The 15,748-nt window shown below is 33.5% G+C and overlaps 3 protein-coding genes across 7 annotated transcripts; all 3 read left to right on the top strand.

Moving 5' to 3' along the window:
- The first annotated feature begins 427 nt into the window (after positions 1 to 427).
- On the top strand, positions 428 to 9,351 carry LOC117227564 (uncharacterized). Of its 3 annotated transcripts, none has more exons than XM_033482932.2 (11): positions 428 to 584; positions 1,090 to 1,189; positions 3,469 to 4,031; positions 4,142 to 5,013; positions 5,123 to 5,292; positions 5,390 to 5,563; positions 5,628 to 5,945; positions 6,037 to 6,190; positions 6,339 to 6,469; positions 7,071 to 7,694; positions 8,366 to 9,351. In XM_033482932.2, exons 1-11 carry the CDS (start codon positions 574 to 576, stop codon positions 8,537 to 8,539), a joined length of 3,291 nt encoding a protein of 1,096 aa, XP_033338823.2. In that variant the 5' UTR covers positions 428 to 573; the 3' UTR covers positions 8,540 to 9,351. The 3 variants fall into 3 exon arrangements, with proteins under 3 accessions (XP_033338823.2, XP_033338822.2, XP_076377924.1); XM_033482931.2 differs by having other exon boundaries at positions 5,120 to 5,292; XM_076521809.1 differs by lacking the exon at positions 8,366 to 9,351 and having other exon boundaries at positions 5,120 to 5,292; positions 7,071 to 8,337.
- A 971-nt stretch (positions 9,352 to 10,322) lies between these two features.
- Positions 10,323 to 13,039, top strand: Dbp80 (putative ATP-dependent RNA helicase Dbp80). The gene is made up of 8 exons (XM_033483043.2): positions 10,323 to 10,824; positions 11,093 to 11,316; positions 11,398 to 11,490; positions 11,568 to 11,785; positions 11,880 to 12,057; positions 12,129 to 12,366; positions 12,455 to 12,617; positions 12,692 to 13,039. Exons 1-8 carry the CDS (start codon positions 10,762 to 10,764, stop codon positions 12,943 to 12,945), a joined length of 1,431 nt encoding a protein of 476 aa, XP_033338934.1. The 5' UTR covers positions 10,323 to 10,761; the 3' UTR covers positions 12,946 to 13,039.
- Positions 13,040 to 13,300: 261 nt separating this feature from the next.
- Positions 13,301 to 15,505, top strand: LOC117227619 (SAP domain-containing ribonucleoprotein). 3 transcript variants are annotated; one of them, XM_033483047.2, is made up of 7 exons: positions 13,301 to 13,912; positions 14,133 to 14,226; positions 14,314 to 14,375; positions 14,538 to 14,771; positions 14,849 to 14,977; positions 15,062 to 15,133; positions 15,273 to 15,505. In XM_033483047.2, the coding sequence occupies exons 1-7, from the start codon at positions 13,862 to 13,864 to the stop codon at positions 15,372 to 15,374; spliced, it is 744 nt and encodes a 247-aa protein (XP_033338938.2). In that variant the 5' UTR covers positions 13,301 to 13,861; the 3' UTR covers positions 15,375 to 15,505. The 3 variants fall into 3 exon arrangements, with proteins under 3 accessions (XP_033338938.2, XP_033338936.2, XP_033338939.2); XM_033483045.2 differs by having other exon boundaries at positions 13,309 to 13,912; positions 14,133 to 14,229; XM_033483048.2 differs by lacking the exon at positions 13,301 to 13,912 and having other exon boundaries at positions 14,131 to 14,256.
- Positions 15,506 to 15,748: the final 243 nt, after the last annotated feature.

Here is a 15,748-nt window from a genome sequence, read left to right as displayed (position 1 = left end):
TTTGCGCACGCGTGTATATGTACTTACATACTTTGAAGCCGCTGATCGGAATGATTTCTTCGAGAAATTACAGGAATCCAGGAAGACAGTTTTATCTTATACGTTTCTGATGTATTACCGCCACACTGCTGCTTGGTTTTGTTCTTCTTTCCTTCTTGCAAAGAGAGAGAGAGAGAGAGAGAGAGAGAGAGAGAGAGAGTGTGAAAGAGAAAGAGGAAGAAAGAGAGAGAGAGAGAGAGAGAAAGATACCTAAAAGCTCCTTCTAAGCTCCCAAGAATTTCTAAATGTCTTCAAAACAAAAACTAATCAATACTAATGAAATCTCATGGTGAATATAATTTGGATTCTCCCACTTGGTCTTATGAAGCCGTTTCGAATGCATATCGAGAGAAACTATTCGAGAATTTGAAGATGAGAAACGATATATCGAAATGGATTATCGATGCAATCTGGCAAAGCATACTGTCTTGTAGTCACTTGTAGTCGCCGTAGTCATCAGACACATCAGACATTGCCATTACAGACTCTAGACCTACAGATTTTCGTGTTAAAGTGTCGGAAATTCCACGTACAATGTCGGAACAGTAAGAAATTTCTCTCCCATTATTTTGAAATATGAATATCTTTTTATTATTTTAATGCTTATCACAAATTTAGTGCTATTTTTCAACACATTTTGTATTGTTCAAACAAACTTCGATTACCTTTGCTAGAGTAGAGGTTAGAGTAACCATCGCTTCTATTAGTGACGTATATACTTACACCTATTGTGTTTTATCAAACATCATTAATCGCGTTAAGTTCTTTCAATTTCTACAGTTGTTATACTTACATTTCGTAGGATGTATATTTTATAAAAAATTAATAATGCATTTGTTGTATTATTTCTATTCGTAGATTTCTATTCTATTCGTTTTGTGTACTGTACTTTAACCCATTTATTTATCCATTACTAACTTATCCGTTATACTTCAAGCCAGGTGGCAATTCTGCTACATGATATATCTTTAGTCATTAAAATTCGTCTCCTTGCAACTCTATTGTTTGTTCCTTTCATAATACTTTAATATTCAATGCTTATTTGTGTAGCGACGATACTTTATTGGACGAAGACCTTGGGGATGAGGAATATGATCTTGGAAACGACGAGGAAGAGGCTCTTTTAGCAGATGATTATGAATTGGAAAGGGTGAGCATATACAGCTGCAACTTATTTTGTTATTAAACAAAAAATTGCATATCATTGTAATGTCATAAACTATCATACAAGATTATTCTATGATGGAAATTAATAACAAATTTCTGAAGAATCTTATTTGAAAGTGGAAAATTATGGATTAATCGATCACGTATGGCTGTAACGTTATCTATCTGAAATATTAAATTATAATTTTATTACTTTAAAGTCAAAGGATTACGTTATTTAGATGGGTTAAATCTAATGTAATTTATATTCGTGTTGTCTATCTATGATATATTTCAGCATGCGAGATGGGAATTCAACGCTATTAGATTTATTTAATCTGTAGGCGTTTTATTTATGTTGTATGTGAGAGCTACAAAAGGTATACATATAAAAACTCACCATGTATAATTTTTTATCAAAGGATGACATTAGTAAATCAAATATTTGTTTCTTTGTGTCTGAATAATCTCACGAAATGAAATGTTTACATGTTAAAGCGTATCAAAAGGATTGTATCAAATCACACAGATGTAATATGTCCAATACGAGGTTAAAAACAAATGCATATACGTGAAAAGATATTATTGGACTAGCGAGAATTTCATGTTGTAATTTTACCTTTCATTTGATGTATGAGAAGGATATAAAAATATTATGCGGAAATAACATGTGGAATATGTAAGATAAGTCATATGTCTGATCAAAATTAGAGCAGGGAAAATGAAAGTAATTAGTTATAAATTATTCGTATATTCTTTTTACTATTCTAAATTACATAAAGCAACTATAGTAATAGATAACGGCTGAATTTATTATTTTCTACACTTTAATTGTACCTAGAAGTATAAATTCATTCTTTTGTATGCGAAGTCCTGAAATTTTGAATATCAGAATATTTTATGTTGTTGAACCTTTTAAAGTTGAATGTGTACAAATGTATTTATGTGTTTTTCCTTTTCCCTGTCTTTTACAAATGTCACTTTAATTAGTTGTGACTGTAATCAAAATCAAAGTTAATTGTAAATACCACCAGTGGCATTACACCATTTTGTTAAAGTATTTACATCAAACAATTATAGTTGACAATATTATAAACTATGTAATAGATTTTTTATATATGTGTATATATATATATATATATATATATATATATATATACACACACATATATACTTTCAACAGTGTGTTTGAATACAATGATCTGTAGCATAAGAATGTTTTAATGAAACTAATGAATGTTTCAAAGAAAAATGTTATGCTCTTGAGAAACCTTTAAATTGTAGCACTAGATTTGAATAAAATTTTGAATTGTAATTGATAACGATTACACTTTTTATAATTGAAACATTAAAGTTTCTTGTTACATTTTTGATGGTAAAAGTAGAACTTAGATAAGTGAAATTTAAAAAGAAAAAGGTTTTGTCTGTTGTGAATTTTTTCATTAAAACATTTGTCTATTATGTACAGATGTTATTAAAGTAACGATAAAATACTATTGTAAAAAATATTAATATTGTTCACGTTTCCATAGAACTTGTACTAATTTTCCTAGTATGTAAGCTGATATATCTATTTTCATTTTCATGACGCATAAACAGCAGTATGAAATATTACAGTACTAAAATCTTCGATCGCGGTAAGATATTTTTTGTTTGTCAAGTAACGTATAAAATGAATCCAAAGTAATATGCTGTTATATGTCATGTTGCTGTAACCTATAGTTACATTACGTGTACAATATGTTTTTATTCTATTCTATTGTTAAGTATAAGTTAAGTAATTGAAAAATTATTCGGTCAGAAAGGATTATTCGATCGTCCTAGCTATGTCTCGATTGTTGCATATAATCTATCTGAGATAATTAATTAAGATACGAATATATACCTTCATTTAATATTTGATTGCAATAAACACAATAATTGTGTTTAACGGTGAATTTTAGCGAAACATTTGCGATGGCATTCAATTAGAAAAATTTTTATAAGCATGAAGTAACGGAAATATGAAAATTCAATATTGCGATATCACGTTCAAAAATCATGCAACGTATCTTCGTTTTCATCATAAATTTCTCATTTTACATATACGCATTCGCATTCATAGAAACATACGCATCAGATCGGATCGGATCAAATCAGATAAGATCAGATCAGATTATATTAGAGCAAATCGTATCAAATCACGACTACTAGCGAATATGTTATTTAAAAGTAGATTGTAACGACTATGGCTAAATATCATATTTTCATTACAAATATTTGGCAATTTAATTCCCTGAGCAGCAGAATAGCTATAAGGGAGAAGAGGAAACAGATGATGTACTGGACTTAGGAGTTACCGACGCACTCGATGACGACTTAGATGGTGAAGATGAAAATATAGAATTGAATAGAAGTAATGACAATGATTTTTATGAAGATGGTAATCAGCTAGACGTTCAGTCGAAATATTACGAGCAAGACGAAATAAACAAATACAAAATCGAACAAACGCGTCAACAAGATGAACGTTCGGCAAACGATAACGTTAATACTTCAACTAATATCGGCAAAGGAGATTTGCGAGAGAAGTTACAGAAAAACGCAAAGATGTACGCAGCAGCGACTGGACAAGGAATGGAAGACGATGAATGCGAGGAGGCCAAGGAAAGGAGGAACAGATTTCAAAACGAGAGAACTATAGTATCTCCGAAAATGAATACCAATATACCGGACAGTTTGGAAAACGTTGTAACATCTGAACCATCGAAGTTGATGATATACAGAGGCCGCGGAAGAGGTCGAAGTGCAAGAGGAAACCGAGGAGGAAGATTTAATACGCAGAATTCAGGGAACTTTAATCCAAGGTACTTGACTAGACATCTTTCCATTCGTCTTGCCGATACTACTACGATAAATACGGATATAGCTAGACTGTGTTAAATATTTTTGAAATATCTCTGAAATGTTCTGCTAGGTTTAACAACGCGCGCAACATGAATTTCGATGGTCAAACACCAGCAGCATGCAGACCACCGTTACTCGAAGCTAGGCCACCGTTTCTTCTCGGAGTACCGAACAACGTACAAAACCAGCAGATTATTTATCAACAACCAAACTCTCAAGTACAATCTTTCCAGCATTATTCTCTGAACGGTTCGCTTCAAGGTCCTACACACTTCGTAGATAGTAGACCGCAATTCAATCCTAATCAATTTCAAGGTCAAGTAGTCCCTCGAATTATTGGCCCGAGATTAGATTACGGACCACGAGGTAATTTGCCAGGATCGCTGCAAGGACCACCTTACAGTCACAACAATAATCATTCACCGAGTCAACCACCGTACGGACAAATTCAACCGGGTCCTTTTCAAAGTTCGAATGTGCTCAACGTGCAAGACGGTCAAACTCGTCTGATGCAGAATAATCAAGGCACCTTGTTGCAAGGAAATCCAGGAACGTCGTTGCTTGGAAACCTGAACCCATTGGTCGCTTCGTCTGTCGCTTCGGCCCCTGTCGCATTGTTACAAGGGAACCAAACGTTACCGCTGCAAGGATTCCCGCGGCAATCGTCCCAAGGACCACCCATTAACCATCCCAATGTACAAGTATCGAATCAGCCGCCTTTCGAGAACAGGCCAACTTTTCAAGAAGCTCAATTTGAAAATCGACCGGTTTACGATTCGAGGTCCGGTTATACCGATCAAGTACCTACCAGCCAATTTAATTCTAATACTTTGCCGGTACCGCAACAGTCTGCTTCCAATGTACCTAATGTACCTTTACCTCCAGGCCACAAGATTTTAATCAATCCTCACTTTCGAGGCGCCGTTCAATCGACCAACGATGGTAAGTCTTTGGAAATAGTTGTTCAGCGAAACCTAGCTTAGAACTAATGTCAACCGAAGGCTACTTATAACCGAACGAAATCGTCTCTTCTTTTTTCCGCATGAAGCAGCAAGGCTGGCATGGGACTCCGCTCAACAACAAACACCTTTGTTATCGCAAATTCCTAGCAGTCACTTTTCCCAATCTTTGCCGTCTTATCCGAATCAAGCTGCGTACGGTCAGCCGCAGCAGCAAGGACCACCGCACTATCAGCAGAATTATCAGCAAAATAAGAGCGATGTATGTATTTAGAAAGAATTTTTCTACGAAACACCTACAATATTTTCTGACCATTCTTTCTCTGGAATAACGCGTACGAATCGCATATTTGAAATAGGACCCCTATGCATATTTCTCGGACGTGTGGCAAGAAAACAAGCCACAGAAAAGTCAGAGTGGAACACTCGGTAAATCATATTCCGCTGAAAGCAGTTACACGCGCGACAGCAATTACGATGCCACCACCAAGTATAAGTCCAGTCAATGGGATCCGAAAGACAGTTACCAAGAGGTAAGCATTATCGTACTTGGATGCAAATTTCGATTCATTTGCTTACGATGTTAATGCTTATTAGGATCATAGAGGGACTCGTCAGAATTATCGCGACAGAGAGTTGCAATCGAAGAATAGAAGCGATTATATTCCAAAGAGTCGACCGCCCTCCACGAACACGTACCGTGAGAGCTACGATCAAAACCATACGCAACAAAAATCGCCTGGTAACAGACCCATGAACGCTTCGGTAAAATGTAGATTACCGCAGAAGAGGAACTCCGAACCGGTGGACAGACCTTTACGCGACCTAAGTCCAAAACGAATGAAATCTAATAATAGAAATCTTCAAGAAGTGCGAACGGTAGATACCTTAAATACCGCGAACACCGATAAGAAGGTGTGTACACAGTAGTTGTATCAGCATTTTATTTCAACCTTTTTCTCGGCACGAATTTTTCTATACTTTGTCGTGCAATGAAATATTTCAGGACGAGGAGAATGATCCGGAAATGGAAGAGTACAGAAAGAAAATGGAAGAACAGAAGCGTCTTAGGGAAAAGATTTTACGCGAAAAGGAAAATAGGCGAAAAATGGCTGCAATGGAGAAACAAAGTGAAGAAGCTAAAAACGATACTGGTTCATGTATGTATGTTTAGTACTTTTGTAAACATCCGTTTTTCGATCACCGTTAAGTTAGATTCGAGGCGCAATAATTATTGCAATAGCATCGTATCGTGCATCCATAGACGTGTACATACGTGTGCGCTTTACACGGATTTCTTTTTTTCAGCAAACGTAGGTACACGAGATACGAAACCGGCGTCGGTACTTATGGGAGTTGTAAAAGAGGCTACAATTAGCAAAGCTCATATTGGTATTGGCAGAGGACGCGGTCGTCCTACCAATACGCAAGCTACCGAGGTACAATATTAAAAATACTGTCTTTTCTTAATTTCTAACAATAGAAAAACAATGAAAATTGGTACAATTTCTTCAAAAGTGTTACAATCTCATAAGTCGAATATAGTTAAATAGAATTATTACATTCACCTTTACGTACAGTACATTTTGTTTATTTTCCGATTATATACCTATTCAAGTTTTCCAAGATCACGCTGTGCTAAAATACTATTTGTACATAAACTAAAGTTGGTATATAACAATTATATACCGATGCATGTAATTAAGACACGCTGCACGTGTCGTTGCATTTTTTTACACATCTCGGAGAAATACATTAATTTTAAATATTTATCATTGTCAACAAAATGAAAACGTACGAATTCGAAATATATATATATATATATGTATATACATATATATACATACATTTAGCAGACATTACTGTATATTTTTTATTCATGTTTCAATAAAATGTATTTTTTAACTACTTTTTGTTCCTTTTCATTTCCTCCAATAGTTCAGTTATTCTAAAGGAGCTATTCTTATGAACTGTCATTTTTATAATTATTATGATTTGGTGACTCGACAAACTGAAATATCGTTACGATTTCTGTTGTAGGCTGCAGAAAAATCATCCTGTGTACGAATTGTAAGAACAATACAGACTGTACAGCCCAACGATTTGGTAGATTTTTCCAAGGACAATAACTCCGGGCATACGATTGTGCAAAGCAATGATAATACCAAAGTTTTGAGTACGCAATCTGGTATGCGACGTGTTGTTATACAGAAATCGTTATCGAATACTCACAAAGTTGCCACTACTATCCAAAAAACGGTGTCGAATCTACAGAAATCAGGTCAAATGATATTACAGAACAAAATAAATAACACGACACAAGTTACAGATCATAAAGCTGGCCAAACCCAGTCAGATCCGTCGAAGAAGCTAATAACGGTTGGACAGAGGATTGTTAGCAATCCGCAACGAATCTTCAAACAAAAGCCGATTGTAAGTTTACAGAAGACTATCATCAATGTACAAGAAGTAACGACAAATACCAGTGGACAAAAGGTTGTTATGAATACGCAGAACAATCAAAGAGTTATACTTCAAAAAACACCAACTCAACAAAAAAAGCAACAGGAAACAAAAACTAATACCGTGAAGGTAGAAAATTTAGCAGCAAGTACATCCGAAGCACAAATTAGACGTATGTGTCAAGGGATTGGAACTATTGAGGTGACTATTTTTCTACTAGAACATTTTCTCCCGCCTCGACTCGTTTGTCTCTTTTAAGTGGTTTTACTTTTGTTTTTCCACTTTATTAATTTCACTTTTAAGTTACTTTAGTAGAAGAAAAAAGCTAATTTATGTTCTTTATTACGTAAAAACTAGCTTCGTATCACAGAAGCTATTTGATTATAATTTTCCCCGTGTGTAATAGATACAAGATTTCAAAGATACACTGCTTTAAGTTTCACATATTCTTTATTCGATTGAAACCAAATTCTTCCAATCTTACGAACTTTTCGAAGTATTCGTTTCAGTATGTCCGATAACGACACTTGTTATAACGAAGAAAGTGTTTTATTTGTCAAATACTGTATTATTTCATCTTTGTACCCTTCTCGATTCTGTTAACTAAAACATATGTAGCGATATGTCTTACAATGTATATAAGATATTATTTTGCGTCACATGTAAAAGTTTTATATCGATTTACTATATGTCGAAAAGATTTATTTTCATTTTTCTAATGCATCATCGATTAAATTTATTTCTACAGTTTCATCTCTGTTACGATTCTATCAAGATATTGTTATACGTATATCTTATTGTTTCCTTTTTCCGTTAAATAAACAGCCTACTTTTAGTTTAATAATTCTTTGTTCATATTATTCGTGTTATAGAGCATACAAATGGGTGAACGTAGCGCAACAATTGTGTTTAAGACACAGTCTGCTGCCATGGTGTTTCACAAGAAATACCAGCGAAAAATGATAGACCTATCGCTGATCACTGTCCGCCTTGTACCGCAGTCAAGCGGAACTAAAACCATGGCTGCCGTTATTAAAATTTCTTAAAGAAAATATTTGCCAAGCCAACACTGTAATTCAAATACCAAAAAATGCATAGTATAATTACATTTGTGATTAAAAGTAACAATTCACGATTTAATTGAAGCAATCTGTGTATAATTCAATGTGCATTTCATATTTTACATACTTCTTATTTAGAATATATATATATACGTATATGTATATGTATATATATATATATATATATATATATATATATATATATATATATATATATATATATGTATATATATATATATATATATGTGTGTATATTTATATATATAAAGTAATTTAATTATAGATACTTGTAATTATTTAACATATATACGCATACGTAGAGAGAAAGGGAGATACTATATATAGCATTGAAAAGATTAGAAAAACATATTTTTGGCTGCAAATGAATTGTATAATATACCTTTACAGACAAAGGTAAAATATCCTAACAATTTAATTTGTACATATGTCAAATGCAATGTATATTTCATATAAAAATACACGTGGCAGATACAACAGCGCGTTGTGCATTTAAAAGCTACTATTTACCATGTATGTACAGCGTATGCTCGTATAATGGAAAACTGATGGATTTATACATATAATTTCAAATGCAAGATGACGTACATGTCGATAAATAAAACGTTAATCGTACAATTTATAGGGCTAACATACTATACAATTAAGATGTAATTAAGTATTCAAAGTTACGTATTTGTAATGTAATCCGATGTGTATTACAACTTCAAAATCATTTTAGATATACTCGTACCATTTTATATAATGAATTTTGAAATAGACAACAAACATTAATGATATTATTTATTATTATGTTTTCTACATCTCATTAAGTTTCCGCATCATCCTTTTCTAGAATTGCAAGCAAACAAAAGACACAAGTCATAATGTAAATAGTTTCTTGTCAAAATCCATTTATTTGTTCAATTATTAACTTATTTTTTTTATATAAGTGACTATTTTTATAAGTAATACAAAAGTTTGTCAATTCTGGAAGAAATTCATGGGTAGGAAACGTTTAAGTAAAGGGTGATTCATTATAATAAAAAGAAATAAAAAATTAAATATCATATTTTCATTTGATTTTTTAGTTATTGAAAACTTCAAGTTTCTTGGGTTTAATCATAGTCGCGCACATAAGTTAGGAAAAGTGCACACATCAACGTATTAAATAAAACGAGAAAAAAAATCAAGAGTTAATACTCGCTCATTCTTATTATTATAGAGCATTAATAAGAATTCTCTATACGATTATCAGAACAAGTAAGTTGTAAATTTGTTATTCTTGACTTTTCTTTGCTTCTACACACAAATAAAAGAGTTTAATAGCGTGTAAGAAAAGTAAACAACAACAACGCAAAATATAATTGGTTAATATGATAGTTAACTAAACTTCGAAGACCAATTAATTATACCGCTGGCTCGCAGCTCGCGGCTCGCACATACACGTTTGTACACGCTGCTGCGGCATGCGCGGCAAGCGGAATTCAACGTAGTAGCATGTAGCAGATACAGTTCTTTGTAAATATCTCAGAAACTAAAATGGACCTGTTTTTGATGCAAAGAAAAATGTTGCTTTAACATTAGACATATTGAACAAATTTAACATATTTCAAAGCCATGCAGATCGGTCGGTGTGCCCAACTTCGGCAAGTTAACTCAGAAAAACAGATACAATTTGCTTTTGAAAACAAGCAGGGCTCTCGTATGCCCGACGACCGCTTTACGAGCAGAGCTCCCAGCACCCTGACCACTTTACGACTTTCTTCCAAGAAAGTAGGAGTGAGAGAATTAGGGCGGGTGTGCATCTAAGAGTAAAACTCTCGACAGTTGCTATAGTATAGTGCTCTGTGTGGAGTCTCGAAACTAAAGTCTACTAGAGCCACTGCCAGACAGTGGATGACGCCAATGAATTTTCATTGGCAATCCATTGGAATCGTCCAATCCCATTTGTGAGGTTTTCTTTCCACAGAAAAGAAGAATTTCGGGCAGAATCTCTGACATCAATGAACGCACTGGTCTTGAGTGGAAATTTCAAGAACGGTCAGGCGCCTGAGAGCTCTACCTGTAAGCAAGGTTCTCCATTTTTTGTAATAGAATTATTTCGTCATATTCCATGCTGAACGGTGTATTGTCATTTTGGCATTTTTGTCGCTCCAACTGAAAATCGAGTTGTTTCTTGATTATTGTGAGTACAACTGGATGCTGATATGGCTTCGACTCAAGTCGATTGGAATAAATGTACGGATGAACAGGAAAAATTATCCGCCAAGGTAATATTCTCATTACATGTATATAATTCCGGTTTAACCTCACATTTCTTTGTTTATACATGTTTCTTATTACAGCCTTTTTTCTATAATTTACACTTTTGTCTTTCTCGTGTTCATATTCATTGTGTAATTTGAAGAAATTTGATTGAAAGAATAAAATTAATGTTGTACATTGTAAAAAAGTAGTACAAATCAATTTCAGTAGCTTGGCATCCAGATACAAATATTGTTATACTATCGGTATACTATTGTTAGTTGTTATCGACAGGTGTCTAACTTGAACATAGAAAAACAACCTGCAGAAAATGCATCGAATAATACAGAATCTAAGAATGACGATGGAACAGACGAACAGATCACGCCAGCAGAAAAGTCATTCTTGCAAAAAATTATACGTAAAGGGCTAGTAGTAACGAAAAAGAATATAGAAATTCAAAGAAAAGATCCAGCTTCGCCTTTATATAGCGTAAAAACTTTCGAAGCTCTTCATCTGTACGTATATCTTTGATATATTATGTTTTCTGCGATTCTATAGTTTAATTAAAAATACATTTCCGATAACCCATATTTTAGTAAACCAGCTTTATTAAAAGGAGTATACGCAATGGGATTTAACGCGCCATCAAAAATCCAAGAAACTGCATTACCGACATTGCTCGCTGACCCGTAAGTTCATTTTTTCTTCGATAATATTTTTTGTTATATGTTTATCATGAATTTAAATTTGGATAACGAATGTACAGGCCTCAAAACATGATAGCTCAGTCGCAGTCTGGGACTGGCAAAACAGCAGCATTTGTGTTGGCGATGCTAAGCAGAGTAGATACATCTAAGAATTATCCTCAAGTGCTTTGTTTATCGCCAACCTATGAACTAGCTATACAAACGGGAGAAGTAGCAGCAAAAATGTCTGCGTTCTGTAATGAAATTAAAATCAAATACGCTGTCAGAGGAGAAGAAGGTAATATATACTTTGCTGTTAGATTTTTTAAATATTTTATTCCTATACCAAACGAATACTTATCATGTTAATGTAATCTATGTACTTGTTTCAGTAAGTCGCGGGTCAAAAATTACTGAACACATCATTATAGGAACACCAGGAAAAGTTTTAGATTGGACTGTTAAATTTAAATTCTTTAATCTGAGCGAGATATCAGTATTTGTTTTAGACGAAGCGGATGTAATGATTGCAACGCAAGGCCATCAAGATCAGTGCATTCGTATTCACAAGTAATTCAAGCGACCGCAATAAATTTCATTGAATTATACGCACTTACGCATTATACACTTTACTTGCACAGGCAACTTCCACGCGATTGTCAAATGATGTTTTTCTCCGCAACTTATGAACCAGAAGTCATGAAATTTGCAGAGATCATAGTTAATAATCCTTTGATAATACGACTGTTAAAGGAAGAAGAGAGTTTAGATAACATTGAACAATATTATGTAAAGTGCAAAGATTTGGAAGAAAAATATGCTGCTATTACTAATATCTACGGTGTGATAACAATAGGTCAAGCAATCATTTTTTGTCATGTAAGACAGTTCATTTGTATTTACGTCGATATAAAATTTTCTCTGTTTATATATCATAAATATATTATTATCTTCTGTCTGTTCGCAGACTAGGAAAACGGCAAATTGGTTAGCAGAAAAAATGACAAAAGATGGCCATGCAGTGGCCGTTTTGTCCGGTGAATTAACAGTAGAACAAAGAATCTCTGTCTTAGATCGATTTAGGGAAGGTTTAGAGAAAGTTCTCATCACGACGAACGTTTTAGCTAGAGGTATTTATTTCAATTTATTATTAACGACATAAGCGAATCATCCGATACTTGAAAATATATTACTCATCTTTCAGGTATCGATGTTCAACAAGTAACGATAGTAGTCAATTTTGACCTACCCATGGATCAAAACTGGAAAGCTGATTGTGAAACGTACTTGCACAGAATCGGTCGAACAGGACGATTTGGGAAATCTGGAATTGCTATTAATTTAGTAGATTCGTCACACGCAATGGCAATATGTAAAGATATAGAGACTCATTTTGGGAAAAAAATACGTTACCTTAATGTTGAAGACGCAGACGAAATTGAGAAAATTGGAGCCTAGCTTAGTATGTACGATATATAATTATCCTTTATATCAAATATGCGTAGACATTTTAACTGTTTTAATAAAGAAACAAACTTTTTTTGCCATGAAATGGATTTAGAAAATTGTCCTGAACATTTCTGTACCTTCAAAATATTCTTCTAAACCACAAATTGCTAAAATATATTCTCTTGTATATATATATATATATATATATATATATATATATATATATATGTATATATATGAATAAATATTACAAAAATCGAAATAGTTACTACTAATAGCAAAGAACAGGAACTATTTTTTATTGCTTGTTCGTGAAATTTTCACTCAGGACCAGTGTGTCCATTGGTGTCAGGGATTCTGCTCCGAGTGCCGGAGAAAAGACCTCACAATTGAGATTGGAGGATTTCAATGGATTGCCAATACAAATCCATTGGCGTCATCCAATCCTATTTATGATGGGTAATACTGCTACTCCTGCCCTTCCTGCAAAAAAGTCGTCTAGAGCTCTGCCTTCAAACAAAATGGTGAGAAGTATGCGCTAGTGACGCCAAGTAGTTTCAACATCGAACTAAGAAAACATCGATTTCTTGATTAATCGATATCTTAAAACATCGATATTACAATATAAAGCATCGATTATCTAAGAACCGATGCAACATCGCTCATTACTAGTCTGTGCTTTGGAGAGTGGTGACTTTGATCACTTTGACTTGTGGTCCATTGTGGGCACTTGTGGTTAGACAAGAGGGAACAAGTTCCGTAAGTTCTTACTTCTTACGGCCCGCGAATCCTGGCTGCTTGAGCATTGAACAGTACATCTGTATGTAATATACATAAGAACACTGGACTGAAACGAATGGTGACATGTTAATCGTAAACTAAGAAACTCTCTTTATAAAAATATAATAATATAAATAGATACATTATGGCTGATTCGTCTTATGAGAAAGGACTAACGGAACTTTCGAAGATGAAGGTAATTTATATGTATTAGGTTGATATTGTTTCACTACCGGGAACATAACCTCAACATTATATACAACTGTTTTGTACACAATAAAAGATTTCTCTGTCTACGGTTTTATTTGCACCGTGCACAAGTAGTTATTTGATATCAATCGTAAAAATAATGTTTGTTACTAAGGCTCTGCAGTTAAAGAACTTTAATACACTTGTTAATTAACATTATAAAATAGGTTGCAGATTTGAAGATCGAATTGAAACAGAGAGGACTTACCACTAGCGGTAATAAAACTGAATTGGTTGAAAGGCTTCAGTTAGCAATTCATGGTGGTATATGTTTATAAATGAATTTACAATGTATGTGTATTTTCCTGTAAGAATTATATGTTGATAAAGCGATGTCTTTTTCGATAGATTCTGCATTATCTTTGGACGAAACTGCGGAAGAAATTTTAGACGAAGATGCAGTCCTCGGTGTAAGTACAAAAAGGATATTTCAAATTAATATCGCATTTATTTATCTCTAATTTTAACAGGATCGTTTCAAGCAGAAACTTTTGAGAAATAAATATTTAGAAAAGTATCTATGATTTAATTTCTATCGGTATAGTCGTAACAACAAATATTTCGTGATATAGGATGAAGAAATAGAAGAGCTATCGAGTAAACCAGATTCTCAAGAAGTAAATGAAAAAAGGAAATTGTCTACGGAGAGCAACGCGAGCGCGAAGAAAATAGTTCTAAACCGCAAACGAGTGATCGAAGAAACTAAGAATGAATTGATAGAAAAAGCTGAGACCGACATGAAATCTACAGAAACTGTACCACCGGAAAGAAAAATTATTAAGTTGTCAGAGCTCGGTGTCAAAGAGGTAACGATAAACATTTGTTTCCGCTACGGATATACGTATAAAATAAAATAGTAACGCTATACCGATTTCATGTTTAGAGATTGGAAATGAGAGCTAAAAAGTTTGGTATGCCGCTATCGGAAGCTGCTAAAAAGGAAGCCAGATCTGCCAGATTCAGTATTAATAATCAAAATAATAAGTCTGCTGCTTCTGTAAAAACACCTGTGGTATGTATTTATCATTAATTACAATCGAAACGTCATTTGACGCGTTTTAAATATTTAGAATTCATTGGTTATACATGTTTACAGCATACAACATACGAAGTTTTAAAAAAGCGAGCAGAAAGGTTTGGTATGTCTGTTTCTACCCTAATGGAGAAGGTAATAAATAGAATAAAAGCATATATAAATAACATTCAATTATGTGATTAAATATATATATATATATATATATATATATATATATATATATATATATATATATATTATATTTAATTTTTACAAATATGCTTGATTGCAGGCCGAGTTGGAAGCCAGAATAGAAAAGAGAAAAATCAGATTTGGTGAAGTAACATCCACGAATGATAAAGTACTTCAGAATAAAGTTAAAATTGTTAAATGATATTCAGTGTTATATACCAAAACAGCAACGTAGATTGCAAACCTTATTCTAAGTTTTCTTATTTTCGGTACAATCATTGTATACACAATAAACGATCATCGTATTTGTTATAAAATACTTTGCGCAATGAATGCAAGCAATCTTTTTTTTTCTTTTTTAGTGTGACTAATCGAAGCGTATCTAATTGCGTTTTGCAGGAAATTGCTAAAAAAAAAAAACACTAGCTGTAACAAAAATATCATATTCGGTGTTGCGATACTATTTTCTTTTTCCGATCTTATTCGTATTATGATATTCTGTTGCTAAGAATCCATAGTGAGGAAAAAATTTGATTTCAAGTTGATATGCGATGAAATCGGATATACCGAAAGAGA

Source organism: Megalopta genalis, chromosome 5 (assembly GCF_051020955.1).
Source record: "Megalopta genalis isolate 19385.01 chromosome 5, iyMegGena1_principal, whole genome shotgun sequence".
Lineage (NCBI taxonomy): Eukaryota > Metazoa > Arthropoda > Insecta > Hymenoptera > Halictidae > Megalopta > Megalopta genalis.
The sequence above is the reverse complement of the archived record's forward strand: the minus strand, read 5'-3'. Positions and strand labels throughout refer to the sequence as shown.